Here is an 18,296-nt window from a genome sequence, read left to right as displayed (position 1 = left end):
CAGGGACTGGTTCTGATGATTCATTCCCAAGTCATCCATTTAATCATCCCCTCTTCTCTTGCATCCCCTTAAGTGTATAGTTCTCTTATACAGTGCTTCTTGTTTGTTTCCTTTCCAGGTTACACTGAGCCACTTGAGAGATCATGTAAGTGTTTTGCCAAACTTATTCCAGGGAAAGGTGTTGAAGGAGTGGTACACTCAGAAAATAGGAGGGGAAGAGATTCTTCAGAGTATCTTTGAACTGGGCTAGGATTTGGAATGTCTTTGAAAGTGAAGGTAACTTTTTTTATACCAAGATCATAATCCTTCTCCCCTTTGATTATAGCTCTGAGCTTAACCACTGCACCGAGACCAACATCCATGCTTTTCACACTGAATTTCACCTTGACCAACCTGCAGTACACGGCAGATCTGGATGCACCAAGTTCCCCCAAATTCACTTCCACAGCAAAAGTTATCAACTATTATGTAAGTCTGGCTCTGGTTTTGCCATTTTGTGTTATGGTGATGAACTTAATCTGACTGCATTAAACCTGGGACATGCTTTCAAATTCTTAGTTGCACCTTTTGGGTTTGTTTCATTTACAGATTGACCGTCTTTTCAAAAACAGCAGCATAAGCTCTGTCTACACAGGGTGTAAAGTGATGAGATTTAGGTAAGATTCTAGTCGTTTCTAGTCACACAAATTACACAGGGTGCTCTGTAAACATCAGCAGTGTCCTAAAGAGCATGTCTGACTTTTACTTAGGTCTGGGAGACACAGGGATGACACAGGAATAGACGCTGTCTGCAGCTACAACAACGATGCCAGTCTTGCCACGTTTGACAGAGAAAAGGTTTATCATGAGCTCAGCACCATGACAAATGGCATCACCAGACTGGGGCACTACAGCCTGGAGAAGAACAGCCTGTACATCAATGGTGAGCATCCATGAACAGTATCAAGCTATGGTTTTGGGATTACTTAGAGGTCACTCTTTCTTCCACTCCACTGGGGTTTGAGTACTAATGCGCTTCCCCTGTGGTTTGCTGGTGTTCTGTAGGTTTTGACACTGACAAAACCAATACAGCATTATATTGCCATTCTAGAAGCATTTCTGTGCCTTAAATCATACAATTCCTGGAGAATTTGTCATATACCTATATTACTTTTGTGATATGGATAGAGCTGATGTAAAAACAAATGCACCCTACCTTTTCTATTTAGGTTTCTCCCTCACAGACACAGCTATGGCCAGAAAGCCCATCTTGATTGAAGCTCCAGACAAATCAGGCTACAGTTTGACCTTTAGAATAGTCAATGAAAACCTAACTAACCCAAACTCTCAGTCTCCAGAATACAAAGCAGCAGTGGAAAGCATCAGTAACAAGGTAAGGAGCTGCAGCTCAAATACCATGAAGACTGTACTGGTGAATTTTTACAGCAGCTGCCATAGATTTATGTCTTAATTAGAAAAATGCATCAATCAACATTTGGGAACAAAATTTTCTAGACTCTGAAACATGAGATTGGCCTTGGAAGTACTTTTGATTTGTTAGGTTACATGTGGTCTTAGAATATTCTCTCCATCCAAATATATGCACTGCAAAATGCAAGAGGTTTAGCTGATTTCTTAAAGGCACTCAAGCATTTCAGTCCCATCTCTTGAAGTGTATACAAATCTTTGCAAGCTCAGAGGTCAGCACGTATATATAATTTATTGCTGAGAACCCAGCACGCTCTCTTCAGTGCCAATTGACCACCATATGAACCTGATAAAGCCCTAACGGAGTAGGTTTTCTTTTTAGATGAAGCTGTAACGTTCCATACTTCGAGTTCTGAGTCTGTGCTGTCTGTGAAATGTTGATCAAAATGACAGCTGTCAGTCAGCAGATTGTGCTGTTTAACACTGGCAGCTTGCTCAGATAAGAGAAAAAGGCTTGCCAAGCTGGAAGTCAGACTCCATCACCAGAAGGCATAAATTGAAGTGAAAACCAACTCCCATGAAATCCAACTAGCAAAAAAATTGTACAAAAATCTGGTGTTTCTCCAAAGTTAGAGGCCCTCCTGCTGTCCTAAAGCATCTACCATGAGACCCAGAACTCTTTAATCTTTAACATGACATTCCTATTTTAGGTGAATCAACTGTACCGTCAGAGCAACCTGCAAGACCAGTTCCTGAACTGCAGTATCACAAGGCTAAGGTCTGCAATACAATCTGATCTTGTTTGAAAGGTTGCCACACCCTGGCACTATTCCCCAGTAGCCAAGTGCCATTATTCTCTGCAGAATTCCTCCCTTCCATTCTCATGTTGGAAATGGTTTAGTTTATGCCTTAAGAAGTCATTTCCCGGCTTCCCAGAATGTGTCAGTTTGACTTTTTCCTGACTTGGTATGGGCGATCATTTTTCTCAGTCTCAGGATTGCTGTAACTACTGATTGCCACCCTGCAGCCCCTGTATTCTTCCTTTCAGCTTGGGTTCTGCTACCTTTTAAAAGTGGGCTTCAGGTATAGCTGTATTGTCCTGCTCTAGATGGAAAGAAATTTAGACTAGCGACCCTCAGGTAAAGGCTTTAAAAAGTGCTGATCTTACTGTATGCATGCAGTATAACCCAAATTTGCAGAGAGAAGGGGTAGTGGTATTTCATTTGCTGTTCCTGTCAAAGGGAAAAGCCTCCAAATAGTATGTTTCACATCTCCTAATAGCACCACGTTAGCTTAAAACACTTACAACAGCAGGAATCCTCCAGAAAACCCTTTCCCACATGAAGAAGTTTTGTAATCACCAGGATATTTATCTCAGAAACTGTGGGGTTTTTTGTTTACAGGGCTGGATCCATAGTGGTCGACTGCAAGTGCTTCTTCCAGTCAGCACCCAACATCAACAGAGCTGTGGTTGAAAGGGTTTTTCAGGACAGCACTTCGAATGCAACCGGACTATGGCTGGGAAGCAGTTACCAGCTGCAAGGGCTCTCAGTAGACAGTACGTAGATCTCAAACCACAGCTGCCCAGTTTCCACCCAGACCGACTGCTTTTGGCACAGCATATTCACAATTCCCCAACTTCTGGTCAATCAGAAGCATGTGTGTGGGAATAAATCTGTTACCAAGTTGAATCACTGGACTCAGGTCAGAGTCCTTTGCCTTGGGCCAGTCTTTCAGTCTGATTCAGTGTAGCCCTTTGGTCCCTAATGGCTTAAGGTGTTACTCAAGTAAGAAAAGGAAGTGGTAACTACTCACCATAACTCAGACATTTAGAGATAAAGACTTTCAGCTCTTCTCAAATGTACAACTTCCCACAGAAACAATTGGCCTACTACATTGCTGAAGGGCTGATTCAAAGGGTAGACTGGGAATTTGCTGACAGATTCCTGTGCATGTTTTCCTAGTTAGAAGCCCACAGGTCAATGCTGTGTGATAGAAAAGCCTCTGTTTCTCTCTGCTGGAATTTATACTAACTTCTCCTCTTAATTTCCAGGCTTGGAACTAGCAATTGAGCCAGCAACTTATGAAACACCCCTCAAGACCAAGAAAGAAAACTTCAGATTAAGTTTCAGAATCTCCAACCTTCCCTACTCCCCAGAACTGCAGGACTCCAGGTCACAGATGTACCAAGTGAACAAAGAGAAAATTGAGAAAGAGGTAAAACTAACAGCAATTCCTTAATTTCCATGTCCAAATTGAGTATTAAATTTACTCAGTTTTCCTCCATTGTTTTGTTTCTTCCCATCAGCTTGATGTGCTCAGAACTAGCAGCCTGCAGGACTACTTTGCTGGCTGTACCGTTGAGAGCTTTGGGTAAGTCCTACCTGAGTCCCAAAAGAGCAGTTAGCAGAAGAGCCATTTGGAGTCATAGCATGGTCTTTATGCCTCATTACTAACCTGTGTGCTCTGGATGACACACGGGAAGCACCTTCAGTCGCTCTGTCAGTTCTTCATTTAACACAAAGGGTTCCTGTCAAATGAGAGGTAGCAGATCTATTGTCATGCGTAAACGATTCCAGAGTAAAACAAATACATTCATTCTGGTTTAATTTATTGGAATAAGCACATTAGCAATCAGCAGAACTGACCAGGCTGAAAGCAAGATCTACTTCTGTGTGTCTTGTCCAACACCTCTTTAGAGGAAGAAAAAAGCAGAGTTGATTCACCCTCTTCAAAACGCCTTACCTGGGATTAAATCAGTGGTTGATTTCACAAGGCTGCAGGAGTCCCTGTCTCATCCAGCATAAACTGCAGAAACATGCAGAAACAAGGATTACCATGCTAATAAAGCACTGCTTAGACATCTGCAAACCTGAGCCTGATTCTAAATCCTTCTCCCTGCCTCTACCCTGCTCTATTTTTCTCTTCTCCCACATTGATGACTCTGGCTGTCATCCTCCAGGCCTGTCAGTGGGAAGACTTACACAAGTGTTGCCTCCATCTGCAAGCTCACACCCGACCCTTTCTCGAGAGCTTTGCAAAAGCAAGAGGTGTATGAGGAGCTGAAACGCCTGACACATGGATTCACCAAGCTGGGCTCCAGCTATGAACTTGAAGAGCAGAGTCTGGTTGTTGAAGGTGAGAGCTCCTGCAGTTACTTTGTGGGGATGCTTATTAGTTTTGTTTTAATCACCTCTAGAGTGTTCTGTTTCTCCCCTGTCCTACCCTTAATTTCCAGGTTACTCTCCAGTCAAGACAGATGAACAGCCTGAAAGATCTGGTAAGTGCTTTTTGGGAATAGTGAATACTTAAACTACAGCAAATTAGCATCACATACCTTGAAATGGAGACTAGACCCATGCAAGAGCCCAGAAGCTTACTCCTGGTAGGCTGGCAGCAAACAGCAGGCTACCATCAGAGCCAGCCAGCCTGAGGACAGGCAAAAGCAATACAATTAGGGAAGCTGGTTTGAAGGTCTGGCACAAAAGTTTGTTTAGAATTGCAGCATTTAAAAGAAATCCAAGTGCAGTGTCACAAGCATAGCCACAGCCCCAGAGCTAACAGTAAACAGGAGAAAGAAACACAAGTTCTCAGTTGCTTTTCCATGCACCCCAAACGCGCTGACTAAAGTAACTTCAGCTTTTGCAGACAACCTTAGCCCCGTCCCTTTCCCAAAAAGGGTCTATCTAGCAGCTAAGAGAGAACTTTGTCTCTCTGAACATCCCTGAAACCATCTGAGGGCTCTGACACACACTGAGGTGACATTTAAAGTTGTAGATCCTTTAGGGGGCCTATAAACATGCTGGGGAGGGAAACTTCATTAGGGATTGTAGTGGTAGGACAAGGGGTAATGGGTTCAAACTTAAACAGGGGAAGTTTAGATTGGATATAAGGAGGAAGTTCTTTACTGTGAGGGTGGTGAGGCACTGGAATGGGTTGCCCCAGAAAGCTGTGAATGCTTCATCCCTGATGGTGTTCAAGGCCAGGCTGGACAAAGCCTTGGGTGGCATGGTTTAGTGTGAGGTGTCCCTGACATGGCAGGGGGGTTGGAACTTGATGATCTTAAGGTTCTTTCCAACCATAACTATTCTATGATTCTATGCTTAAACCCTCACTCCATTTAATCGAAGTTTCTTTATGTCCCTCCCAACCTGTCATTGCTGGGGCACATTTGCCCTGCAGCCAGGGGAGGCCAGATGCTCTTTCAGCAATATTGCCTCACCTGTGCACTGTAGAGTACTTCTGAACTTGGCTGGAGCAAGATCTCCCTCTGTCCCCTACGTACAGGAGTGCAAAAAACCCTGATGTGCTCTCATTTTGCCTTTGCAGGGCTACAGTTCTGGGCAATTATCCTCATCTGCATTTCCATCCTGCTTGGCTTCATTCTCCTCCTTTTGTTATGCTTCCTGGTAAGTGGTCCCTTTGCTGCCCTACCTCTAACAGCTCTGGCAGTGCCCAGCCACCTGGGGAGTTGCAGGAGGGACGTTCAGACACATCCTCAGGAAGCCCAATTGGAAGCAGTACCTGACATGGACGGTAACAGCAAATGGCATGCCAAATCCTCCTTCCGTTCCTGCCAGCTCTTTCAAAGACTTGTGCACAGGAGGATGGGGAAGGGTATTTATAGTCAGCTAAGTTGATTCCTAGAAGGGAAGCAGTGGATCATGAGTGAAAATCCTATGCCAAGGGAAAAATCTATACTCAAAGTTAAGGCCAACAGCAAGACGACAAGCAGGTTGAATTAGGGGATCTCCTGCAGCGTTTCTTAAACCTCTTCCCTGTTCAAGTGTCTGAAGAATGATCTGGTTAGAGGTGAGGGAGCATAGATGACATTTTTAATAACCTGCAGGGATCACAGCCTGAATTTTGTATTCAGTGCTCTTAACACACAGACTGCAGCAGCCTCTCGGGGCCGTGCTCCAGCTGCAGGGCAGATCCTCTTCTGATCTCTAGTGTTGATTTGGTGGGGAACAGCATCTTAATAGCACCATTTCAAAAGTACCTTTGTTTGCTTTGCATCAGCTAGGAGAGCACAGCTAACCCTACACAGGACATGGATTACTGCCCTTAGAGGTTCAGGATTAAAAGCAAGTCAACAAGATTTAGGAGAGGAAAAAACTCAGATTCAAAACTGGGGGTTGTGCTAGTGTTTGCTTAGGCAGCTTCAGACAAGTGTCTTTGTCATAGAGTCCCTCCATCACCACCTGGCAGCGTGGTTTGGGGGCATCTCATGAAGGCAAGCTGCAGACTCATGTTTTACCATTAACATTGTTCTTTTCCCACCAGATTGCCTTCTGCCTAAGAAGAAAGTCACATCTCTACCAGGTTCAACAAGGCATGTACGGCGTGTACTTCCCACATCTGAGCACAAGAAAAGTGCATTGACATGACAGTCAAAGTCTGTTCTCACAGACTTGGTTGTCCATTGATGAAGGAAAAAATATTTATAACTACTAGAAAAATGTTTCTTTAATAAATTATGTTTAGCATTTTCTCTTGAGGCAATCCTTGCACTATAACCACAACTATTTTCATACTCTGGGAAGCTGCCAACAATGCAGAAGTTGAGGAAAACATTTCTTTAAAGCATTGCGGTACTTCATACAAATATTACACAACCAACAGAAAATAAATACTACCAGGAACTGCAGCTTGCAAGGCCCTTCAGTGATGTCAGCCTTCTTAAAAGGGCTTAAAAATTAGATTACAACCTAGATTTTGGGGGATTGATATTGTAAACTTAAAGACTTCACCTAGATTTTAGCTTTTCTCTAATTTACCTTTTTAAATGTAAATATTGTAAGCCAAGGCCAGGTTGGACACAGGGGCTTGGAGCAACCTGCTCTAGTGGAAGGTGTCTCTACCCATGGCAGGGAGTTGGAACTGGATGAGCTTTAAGGTCCCTTCCAACCCAAACCATTCCATGATTCTATGATTTCCTACATTTAAAATTATGTCAAGAGATTACATAAAGACATGTTTTTTAAATCTGAGTGATACAGTCACCTGTATCTTTTGAGATTGATACTGATTCCAGGTGAATAAATGCCGCTCATTGCCACAAAGCTGTAGCTCCTTGTATTTCCTCTGTGGCAATGCTTTTCATCCCAAATCAAAACCTATGTTTACTGAAATCCATGAACTTCTGCACCTTGGTTGTCAACCCATAGTGCAGTGTCTGATGTTAGTGATGAGGACCTTCTACTGCCCCTCCAGACTACCTGAGCCAAACAGACTTGCCTGAGAATGCCTGTTGCATCCCTCAGTCTCGGAGCACTGGAGATGGTGCTGATCTCTAGGTAATTGATACTATCATTAGATGAAACTTCTGCTGAAAGTGAAAGCACTAGAGTTAGAATTAATGAAAAAACCATGATTAGTCATTAATCCTTCCACTGCAGGCAATGTTTCCACTCAGTCAAACAGGCATATTGCTTTCAAAGTGAAGCTCCTCAGTGACAGGTTCGACCAGATTGTCCTCCAAGTCAGGTTCCTTACTGCAGAGGGGAGTTACCTACAGAGAGGATTAGAAACCTGATTGCTCAATCAAACAAGGGTTTTTTCAAACACCTGTTATTATGTCAGCAGAACCAGATGAAAAACTTTCAGACCTACTTGTGAAAGGCAAGTTTCCATGCCACCCAGTGTGCCGTGGCTGCAACAGCCATTGCATGACCAAAAGGTTGTGAATGGAAAGGACTTCCCAGCACAGGCTCTGGCTTCACCTATGTTTTAGCTTTTCTCCAATTTACCTTTTCAAATGTAAATACTGTAAATCAAGGCCAGGTTGGACATGGCTTGGAGCAACCTGCTCTAGTGGAAGGTGTCCCTGCCTGTGACAGGGGGTTGGAATTGGATGAGCTTTAAGGTTCCTTCCAACTCAAACCAGTCTGGGATTCTATGAAATGTGCCCTTCTGCACAGCTGCAGCCATACATGCTGAGCATCCCCCTCTCCCCAGCACAGCCACCAGCACTCACTGGCAGCGCAGGATGTCCCACAAACCTTTGCCACCATGGGCAGCCACCAGCACTGACACCATGGATAGGAGAGTCAAACCCCAGCCCTGCCAGGTGGTGTATATACTCAACACCCAAAACTACAGAGCCATAACTAAAGCTGAGAAACACTGAAGAAAGTGCACCAAGATAACTGAGAGGAGAGAAAGGGACCAAGAAAGCAGCAGTAGCTTGCAGGAAGAAAGGTCCAACCTCAAGAACAGTATGGGGATGGCTGGTGCTCATGAGCCTCCCTATGGGGCTGCTTTCCAAGAGGAAGGAGCTCTCACATGCCACAGTGCCTCTCAGCATCCTGTATGCGATGTCGCAATGCGTTGTGTGTTATGGTTGGACACCTGCCCACATTTGCTATGGAGCTGCTGCTTCCAAAGGGCCCCCGGCAAAGCTGCTGGGACCCAGCCAGCTCTGCAGTGACGCAGGCAGCTCAGACTCTGGCCCCAGGCAGAGACTGGGGCTGGGCAACAGCAGAGCAAGAAGACAAAGAGGGTCAGCTTGACCTCAGGGATCTGCCCAGAACCCGGTTTCATCAACACCCGCCTTCAGCATCCCCTTCTGCAACTGCTTCCTCCCAGCACCACCTTTGGCTTCCCATTGCCCCCTCTCTCCCTTTGCACTGCAGATGCACCCGGGCTGCCCCTCAGCATTTCTGTCCTTGTCTTCATGTTGGAGCTTGATGATCTTAAAGTCCTTTCCAGCCCTAACTGCTCTATGACTCCATGTAGCTCAGCCCAGAGTCCCTGCTGCTACCAGTGGGGGATCCTGGCATCTGGCAGCTCCCAATCATCTCTCTTCCCAGCATGTGGCTAGGTGGACTTACCCAGAACTACCTTGGCAATTGCTGCTTAATAAGAGAGAGGTTTTCATTCTCCTTTTCAGCTTTTTAAACATTTTGTGCTGGAAATAAGCCTGAGCTGCAGCAATAAAAGATTCAGCTGCTTCTCATCATTCACCTCATCAATTCCTGATGTATTTGGCTTTTAATAGAGAGAAAAGTGCTCCATCTGCTTTGGAAACAGTCATCAAAAAACCCTTTGTGCAACATGGGCACCCTTCAACAAGGGCACACATTCAGATAGCTCTTTAACCTCCTGTTCTCAGCACCAACCCAGCACCGTTTCCCAGCAGCAGAAATCACCCATTTCCACACCCCCAACAGAGCACTGCCTCCACAGTGGAGTCACAGCCCCACCACCAGCCTAGGGCATAGGCTAGGAGGTGATGCCGATACCCTGCAATAAACTACCTGGTCCTCAGTGCTATCTGTGCTCTGCTGCCTCCCTCCCACCCCTCATGGCCTCAGGTGCATGTAGTCACTTCTCCATCCCCACAACCTCTTGTATAATAACCCTGAACAGACAAGCTCATGGTGTCCGCTACCAGGGCCAATGCAACAGCATCATGGTGACACTGTCACCCATGCCAGGAGCTCACCACAACACAGGGATGGATGGAGGATCCCTCTCCAGCCAGGATTCACCTCTGCAGAGCTGTGCAATGGCTCAGCCAGCACCAGAATTTCATGCCATGGTTAGCAGAAAAGCCACTCACTTGGTGCTGCGGCCCATGTTCCCAAGACCTGCACAGGAGGGATCTGCTCCCTGCAGAGAGGAGCAGGAGCCATAGGAAATACCACACAGGGTCAAGCTCAGCACCAAACCCTCCCTCAAACAATTCCCAAAAGCATTGTGCCAAATTGAATGAACTTTTGAGAAACTCCCCTGGACCTCTTGAAGTTTCCACAGGATGTGGTGGAAGGAATGTGGGAGGAATAGGGGATGCTGCAGGGATGCAGGAGGGATGCCACAGGGGTGATGCAGGAGGCATCTTGCAGGGCACTTTCCCACAGGTCTCTGACAAGCAAAGGGTGTTTGGCTCTCAAGTTGACTCAAAGTGGCCACTTCATTTCCTCTGAAACTTTCCAGAGAAAAGTTCATATCTTACCAGAAACCCGGGCTACGGATGCTGGGCTGCTGGGAGGAACAAGCCAACAGCAGCATCGCGGGCCTGTGTCAGCTGCTGGCTGCTGCTTCCCCAAGGATGCACTCAAGGATGGGGCTGCGCCATGTGCCCAGTGCAGCTGCAACCATGGTCCAGTGTCATGCAGAGCAAAGAGCTGCACCTTTGTTTCCTGTGACCTGAAAGGGGAAACACAAGGGGATGAGGCACAAGCCAGGGCTGCTATTCTGCATCCCTCATATCAGCTGAAAAATCAAACACCTTGCTTTCAGCCTATACCTTTTTCTGTTGAAGGCTTAACAGAGGGGCAGGACTCTGGTTAACTTTGTGGTGAGCACAGCCCTCTTGAGCAGGTATTGCTGCAGCCCACAAAACAGCTGTCACATCTGCAGTGGTTTTAGCCCAGCAGATCCCCCCACCTCCACTCTGTGCTTAGCCAAAAGCCAGAGGAGCAGCATCTTTCTCTCCCAATTCACCCTCAGTGCAGAGCAGGGTGATGGGGAGTGGAAAGGCAGAGATCAGCTACCCTCTGCAGCCGCTGCCTACACTCACAGAGGCAGCTTTTCTGCCTGCTCCATGGTATCTCCTGCAGATAGCTGGGCTCTGCCATCACTGCCACCACCTTGCTCCTGCCAGCACAGAGCACAGCCACCGAACAGGGAAGAAGTTGCTTGGTTGTTAATAAGACACCTTCTGGTCACCCTTTTACCTTCCCAGAGGTACTTCCTGACACCCATCAACTTTTTCCCATGGAGGAGGATGGGTCCTTTCATTGGCTTGAGTGTTGGGAAGAGGCTCCATGGCAGCAGTGATTGCACAGGGGTTTTCAGTGAGAGTGTGAGCTAAAGAGCTGTCAGAGCCCTCCCGGACCGTGCCCACTTTTCACCGCTGCTCCTGTGTTAAAACCTGCCTTCTGTCTGCCAGTGCTGTGTGAGGCCTGGGGTGGCACAGCCTGTGCGTGTCAGTGGCTGATGTTGTGCAGATGTGCAAAGTTACCTGTGACATCAGGGGGTGCCTGGGAGATTGGCACAGTCCAGCAGATGTGAAGAACTGGTGCTGAGCTCCAGGGTACCAGCTGGCTGCAACTTGGGATCAACCTCATCATGGACACGGCTTCTTTGTGCAGAAGGGATGGGTGCAGCTCAGGCTTCTCCTGAGCCCTTTCTGGTGATATAAAGCAAGGATGACATGAACAAGTCAGCCTCTGGCACATCATGGGCTCAGGGCCTGAAAAGGAGAGGTCAACCCACCCTGCTCGGTGCTGGAGCCCTGCTCTCCTCAGTCACAGCAATGTGCCAGCACTCCATGTGTGATTTTGTAGGACAAGAAATCCCCTCATCTGCCTTTTCAGGAAAGTAAGGGAGCAGGAAGAATGGGACGGTTTGATTCTGAGGTTAGGCAAAACACTGCGGTTATTTAGTGGAAAGTCTTTCTCTGCTGCAATCTCATTCTCATGCCATGCTGGTTTTTCTTGCTGTATTAAAGAAATGCAGTGAGTGTGGGAGGTGTGAACTAATGCTACCACACCAGGAAGGTGATGATGGTCTGACATCTCATAATGATGTTCATCAGACTCTCTGCTCAACAGGGGTGTGAACAAGTACAGTGGAAAAAAAGGGACATAATTGGTCTTTTAAGAAAAAAACCCAAACCAAATAGCTATGAGACAACCTCATCAGCAAATGCTATTGAAGAGCACAGACATTTGTCTCTTCTCTCCTGGGGCAAGTGTTAACCTTCAAATGCAACCTTTCCACTCCCTTCCCTTTCACTCATGTTTTCTCCTCTGTCTGTTCCCCACTTGTCAAAATCACTTGCATTTCCCCATCAAGAGCCCAGAGCTGTCGTGTGCTGCTGCCCCGAGAGCTGCCCTGTCCTCACTCACCACCACCCCATCCCTGCACTGCCAGGGGCTTTGAGGCAGGAGTGGCGTTATTTGGCAGACAGCAAAACTTCCCTGTGACTTGTACACACACTTGGCTTGGACATAAGCCTCATGTCTTGTCATTCCCGGGCCAGGGAGATGGCTAGAGCTGAACCTCCTCATGCAAGCAGAGAGCTGGCCTCAAGCATCAACCTGGGTTAAACGCAGATGGCTGTCCTGTTGTTATGAGCTCCTGCACACACAGAAGCTGCTTCCTTGCTTGGAAAGGTTTTTCTCAGCTGCAGGAGAGACCCATTGGTGTGGCAGTCCTGGTGCTCAGGTTTCTTGAGGAAGAGCGACTCCTGTCCACACCATCACTTTCCATCCTGGCTGCAAAGGCAAGGACATGAAGAGCAGGAGCAGGGATGTGGAGCCTTGAACAAGAGACAACGGGGAAATGCAGCTCGCTGCTTTCCAGAGGGCATCTCATGAGTGGATTTCACACCTTTTCATGCACCCTTCCGCTCCCTCTGCTGGGCCAGGCAGCTTACACCAGCTCCAGGTTTGGCCCTTGGTCTGTGCCACAGCAGAGACACAACAAACAGGAAGCGTTGCTCATTTCCTAGTCATCTTCAGATGAGCTATGCCCACAGAAAGTCACCTTTGGGCACCTGCAGATTTAAACCCATCAGGGTCATCTCATAGTAGGTCCTGGGGGCTACACCCCTCACTCTGAGCACCAAACCCATCACCAAACCCATCCTACATAGTGTGGTGAGCTGATCTACCCCCAGCTCTGCTGCCACAGCCAGGATGCTGCCTGCATCTCTTGCTGCATCCAGAAATGGCTGCAGGCACATGCACAGTGGTGAGAAAAACTGGTCCAGCAGTGACGGGGAGGGAGGCAATTTTCTCCTAGAGAAATAGTTTGTAAGCAGCCTTCTTCTATGGGGCTGCCCCTACCAGTTCTGAGGGGAAGAGAGGACAGAAGGAATAGGACAGGAAATCGAACCACTTGTGGTTTCTTTTCATCTGAAAGCAGCACTGCATCAAGTTTCATACCTGAGGAGTGGTTGCAGCACTCTGGTTTCCCTTCATGCCAGTGAGTACAGTAGAGTTGCCCACCTCATGCTGCAGCCCAGGGGATCTGGCCTCAGCATCTGCCAACATGAAGGTCTGCCCACTTCTCTGCACTGATCTCAGCAGCAAAGTACAAGAGATGGACAGTCAGGAGGGTTTGTCCCCGAGGGTTATCAGTATAAAAGGTGCTGAGCTGGAGAAAAGCATATTTATGGACAGAGGAATTGCAAAGATGCATTCCCCACAGCCTGCTGAACCTGTGCCCTTCATCGCAGCTCACTGTGCTCCTGCTGAACAGCCCTTGTCTCCACAGATGTATTTATCACTCTGGCTGTCCCTGAGGAGGAAAGTTAGGTGCAGAATCAGTCCCAACAGATAGGCAACACATTTTGCAGCTTCTAGAAAGATTTATTAGGCACAATGTGTTGATACACCTCCACAGTTTAGATGACCCATTGTAGAGCTGACATTCAGGGCCCTCTTTTCCAAACCAGTTTGACAGATTATTACATCCCATGTCAGGTACTATGGTTTGTCCTTTTACACAGTCTTGTCATTGATGCAGTTCTGTATTAGCCATAAAATGGTTTATAGAAAACAACTCTTGACAATTCTCTTTACTGTCAAGACCATGAAATTATAGTGGGAATAGTGCAACACAAAAAGGATCAGAGTAGTTCTGCGAGCAGCAGAACAGCAAAGAGGAGACTCCCAGGGACCTGAGCTTGGTTCCCAGTGTTATCTCTGGTTTCCAGCAGGGCTGAGCAGGCAATGCAGCTTTCTACAAGTCTATGCATGAAAATGTATCGGGGCAGAGGAGAGCAATTTGTAGTTGCTTATTTTCTTTGAGATTAGGCTGGTTTTGTCCAACATGTAAAAAAATGTTTAGAGCTAGCAGACAGAAACATCAGAACTACATTAGCCTCCTTTCTTTAGGAAAAAGAACAAAACACGAAAGGATCACTGAGAACAAGAAGTTACAGCTATACCTGAAATACATCTCTGAAAACTATCTTTGGGGTGACTGAGGAACAGCATGAAATAGGCTTTATTGAGGCTACTGCTCACTGAGGCTCAACTGGCTTTCAGCTCAATGAATGAAGCTACAGCTCAAGATGCCTCCTGCCTTACATAGCCGTGAGCTATGTGGTCGGCTGGGTTGAAGTTCTCCAGCTGTATCACACCTCCTCCACACTCACCGTGGCTGCAGTGCAGGCTTTGTCAAAGGCTAAGCAGTCAGAAGGCAGGATGGACAGGGCAAGTACCCCAGCAAATACTTTGTGGTAGGGGGTTGGAACTAAATCATCCTCAAAAGTCCCTTCCAACCCAAACCATTCTATGATTCTATGAGTACATATACTATTTGCAGCATGCACTTGGGTAAAAGAGTGCAAAATGCTTTAAAAGGAGGAAGGAGATGAACCCATACGCATTAGATAAAACCAAAGTCTGGAGATCTGGAAAACACCAGCTTCCTTAGACAGATGGAAACCCTTGCCACCAGGAACAGCTAAAACCAATGTGAAGATTATGCTAGAAACGTCTTAGCATGGACACTTCTTGAATGCTTGAGGATGGAGCAGAAGCACCACGTGGGAAGCAAGTAAGAGCTTGCCCAGCCTGAAAGCAGGTTCCCACTTTGCTGAAGCTTCCCAACACATCTCAGTGTACAAATTTGGTAGGAGGGAGCATTTCCTGCAGCCCAGCTGACATGGGTAAAGCCTCGGGAGGGAACTCAGCTGGTAGAGTTATATCCATAAAGGGATATACATATATCCCTTATATCCATAAAGGGACACACCTGCAGAAAATGTTAGACATCTCCCTCCCCACCCTGGTCATTGCACACTTCTATATCCCCTCCTTCTTTCACAGAAGTGAAACCATGCCCCCATGTCCCTCATGGACAGATGAAGATTAACGGTTTCCATCAACAGTTTCTCCTATCAAGCAATTAAGACTTGAAGAACATTTGTGAAGATGAAGGCAACAATGAAGCACAGGTAATTCAAATGGTTGCTACCCCAAGCAGTTGTTGTGCTACATGAGTACCACCTCTACTGTCTTAGCCTCATCGTGCCTCAGATTTTAGCTTGGTTTGTAAGCAGAGCAGCTGTGTGGAAGTCATACTTACACAACAACTGCAGGTCTCACCCAGCAAGATGGACATAATGGCCAGCTCCAGTTGTGCTGTACTGATGCAGCCCAGACCTATAAATTCCCCTACCATTTACACAAAGCAAAGAAAATTACTTCCCTCTTTTGAAGCACAAGATGTTTTCCTCCCACCCCCTCCTTCCAAACCCTTCATGTCTTTGGAAGGTCTTGGCCCCACAGTGGGCCATTCCTCTGCTACCTCAGTGGGAGTCCAGGCCACTCTCCTCCAAGCTGCTGAGGGTTTTGGTCTTAATACGGAGCTTGTGAGGCAGGGCAGTGTAGCTTCGGCCCTTCAGATGATCTTCTGAAGGGCATGGCAGGCTGCATGGCTGTAGAGGAAAGGTTTTGGGCACTTGTTGCTCATCATCTTCATCTGACACAGTTGTGCTGCTTCCTTTGCTCACCTTGGCTAGACTGGGGGACGGGCACAAGAAGCAGGCGCTGCCTGAAAAAGGCAAATGGAAAGCATATTTGTCTGGGCAGTGATAACTGGGGAATGGAGAGCAGACTGTGGATATGAAGGATGCATCAAGCCTCATAGGCTCCTGAAGGCCAGGTGTGTCCATGGGAGCTGGCTTGGAGTCACAGCCAAGGATGTTACTGGATGGGCCAAAGGTTTTGCAGGAAAGGTCTGCTGGCTCCAGCACCTTTGGCACAAAGCTCTTTGTTGTGAAGAAGCAGGGCTCGCCAGCAAAGGGCTCTGCCTCGAGGTGCGGGGAGGCTGCTCTGTGCCCTCTGAAATAAACTCCCAGGAGATCCTGGAGGGAGTTACTCTGGTAGGTGCTGGTGTCGGGGCTGATGAGCCCAAAGCGCAGCTTCAGGGACAGCAGCTCTGTCCTGAGGATGGAGTTCTCCTCGCTGAGAGCGATGAGCTGGCTCTCCATGGCGAAGTCATTGAGGCGCCTCTTCTGCCGGGAGCGCTTGGCAGCCTCGTTGTTCTTGCGCCTCTTCTCCCAGTACATGGTGTCCTTCTTGTCATCCGGCATGAACTCCCGCTTGCGCCGGGAGGGACCGCTCACATGGCCATGGAGGAGCTTGGCCTTGCTCTGCTGAAGCGCAAGCTCACCGACAGTGCTCAGCGGTGCCAGGTTTTCCATGGTCATGAACATAGCCAGGTTCTGCCAGAATTAGAACACAAAACTATGACCACTAAAGGTGCTATTAATTAATACCAATGAATAAGTTAATATAGCCATGCTATTGTTTTGTCTGTTGCAGTCATACCAGGAACACGGAGCACAGCACCATGCATGCACATACCCTGAGGACAGGTTCCCTCAACTATTGCTCTCATTTTGGAGGCACATTTTCAAAATGCTGTCAGCACATCGATGCATTCACATCTCACCAGCATCTGCAAAGTCCATCACAGGATACCCAAAAGATGTGTGTGATCAAGTTAAAAGGACATATTTTGTTGACTCAGTGAATAATCACAAGCATTTTGGCTAACTAACTTCAATCAGGATAATAAAAATTGCTCTGACATAGAACTTGCCACTCACTAATCTCATTGCCCCTGTTATACAGATAGGGAAGGGGCAGGGAGAACAACTGATTTACCTCAGTCACATATCTTATTAGCAGCTGAAGAACAATTACAAAGAGCTGGGCCAGAAGGACCAGCCAGCACTGAGTCTGATAAACCATCACCTCTACAGGATTACCCTAAAATGGTAAAGGTGGTGTCCTGATTTTGGCTGGGATAGGGTTAATTTTCTTCCTAGTAGCTGGTACAGTGCTGTGTTTTGGCTTTAGTCTGAGAACACTGCTGGTAACACACTGATGATTTAGATGGTGCTCAATAGCACTTACCCTGATCAAGGACTTTTCAATCTCATGCTCTGCCAGTGAGGAGAGGCACAAGAAGCCAGGAAGAAGCAGAGACAGGACACCTGAACTAGCCAAAGGGGTATTCCATACCACAGCACATCATGACCAGTATAGAAACTGGGAGAGTTACCTGAAAGGGGCAGATCACTGCTCGGGTTGGGCTGAGTATCAGTCAGTGGGTGGTGAGCAACTGGGTTGTGCTTTAAATTTTTCTTGGGTTTTATTCTCTCTTTTTTTATTCCTTATTATTATTAGTGATATATTGTTTTTGTTATTAATATTATAATTGTATTTTACTTTATTTCAATTACTAAACTGTTCTTATGTCAACCAACAGGATTTTACCTTTTCTTTTTCAGATTCTCATCCTTATCCCACTGTGCAGCAGTGAGGAGGGATGAACGAACAAGTGGCTGCGTGTTACTTAGTTGCTTGCTGAGCTTAAACAATGATAGAAGGGCTAATTGTTTCACTTTGATTAGCAACTCATGCACTGAAGCTTCAGTATTTGCTATGTCTCAAGCCCCACAGACCTTGCTTCATTACCACGTGACTGTTGGGACCCACAAAGACCACCACACAAGTAATGGTCAAGATGTCACTTTACCAGGACTGCAATGAAATCATGCCTCACCATGTAGCTAGAATAATGGTAGTACCTGTTTATATAACTGGAAAATGCTTTTCTGAGTGATGGGGCCATCACCAAGGTTCCCTTCAGGCCTGGGGGAGCAGGTCTGGCTGATGTTTTATCTGAAAATGTTGCTGTCTTCCCTCCCCCAAATGAAAAATGTTTCAGGCTGAAAATTGCCCAAATTCAGAGGTGATAAAATCAACATAATGTCCCAAACCCAAGCATTATTCAGTTTTTAGCCAGAAATGTGAACACTGAGCCTAAAAATGCTAATCTTCTGTAGAAATTAATGGATTAAATAATCTGCTGCTTGCAGGTAAAACATCATTTATTTTTGCAGATTTAGA

The 18,296-nt window shown here is 46.6% G+C and overlaps 2 protein-coding genes across 2 annotated transcripts; one reads left to right on the top strand and one right to left on the bottom strand.

Moving 5' to 3' along the window:
• The first annotated feature begins 257 nt into the window (after positions 1 to 257).
• LOC133213634 (mucin-16-like) lies at positions 258 to 6,848 on the top strand. The gene is made up of 12 exons (XM_061356019.1): positions 258 to 468; positions 589 to 656; positions 750 to 922; positions 1,209 to 1,372; positions 2,118 to 2,185; positions 2,811 to 2,965; positions 3,461 to 3,624; positions 3,716 to 3,780; positions 4,370 to 4,545; positions 4,646 to 4,687; positions 5,737 to 5,816; positions 6,694 to 6,848. The coding sequence occupies exons 1-12, from the start codon at positions 361 to 363 to the stop codon at positions 6,790 to 6,792; spliced, it is 1,362 nt and encodes a 453-aa protein (XP_061212003.1). The 5' UTR covers positions 258 to 360; the 3' UTR covers positions 6,793 to 6,848.
• An 8,275-nt stretch (positions 6,849 to 15,123) lies between these two features.
• On the bottom strand, positions 15,124 to 17,457 carry NFILZ (NFIL3 like basic leucine zipper). Its single transcript, XM_061356125.1, has one exon. The coding sequence runs from the start codon at positions 16,589 to 16,591 to the stop codon at positions 15,683 to 15,685; it is 909 nt and encodes a 302-aa protein (XP_061212109.1). The 5' UTR covers positions 16,592 to 17,457; the 3' UTR covers positions 15,124 to 15,682.
• Positions 17,458 to 18,296: the final 839 nt, after the last annotated feature.

Source organism: Neopsephotus bourkii, unplaced genomic scaffold, assembly GCF_033783945.1.
Source record: "Neopsephotus bourkii isolate Nb327-2 ecotype Australia unplaced genomic scaffold, CSIRO-AGI_Nbou_v1 NB_838, whole genome shotgun sequence".
NCBI classification, from domain to species: domain Eukaryota; kingdom Metazoa; phylum Chordata; class Aves; order Psittaciformes; family Psittacidae; genus Neopsephotus; species Neopsephotus bourkii.
This window is presented reverse-complemented; position numbering and strand designations above follow the sequence as displayed.

Excerpts from the sequence above, each read along its gene's own strand:
- LOC133213634 (XM_061356019.1), top strand. The coding sequence starts at position 361 with ATGCTTTTCACACTGAATTTCACCTTGACCAACCTGCAGTACACGGCA. Across the intron at positions 923-1,208 it reads GAACAGCCTGTACATCAATG|GTTTCTCCCTCACAGACACA; the intron begins GTGAGCATCCAT and ends TTTTCTATTTAG. Across the intron at positions 2,966-3,460 it reads GCAAGGGCTCTCAGTAGACA|GCTTGGAACTAGCAATTGAG; the intron begins GTACGTAGATCT and ends CTTAATTTCCAG.
- NFILZ (XM_061356125.1), bottom strand. The coding sequence starts at position 16,591 with ATGTTCATGACCATGGAAAACCTGGCACCGCTGAGCACTGTCGGTGAG.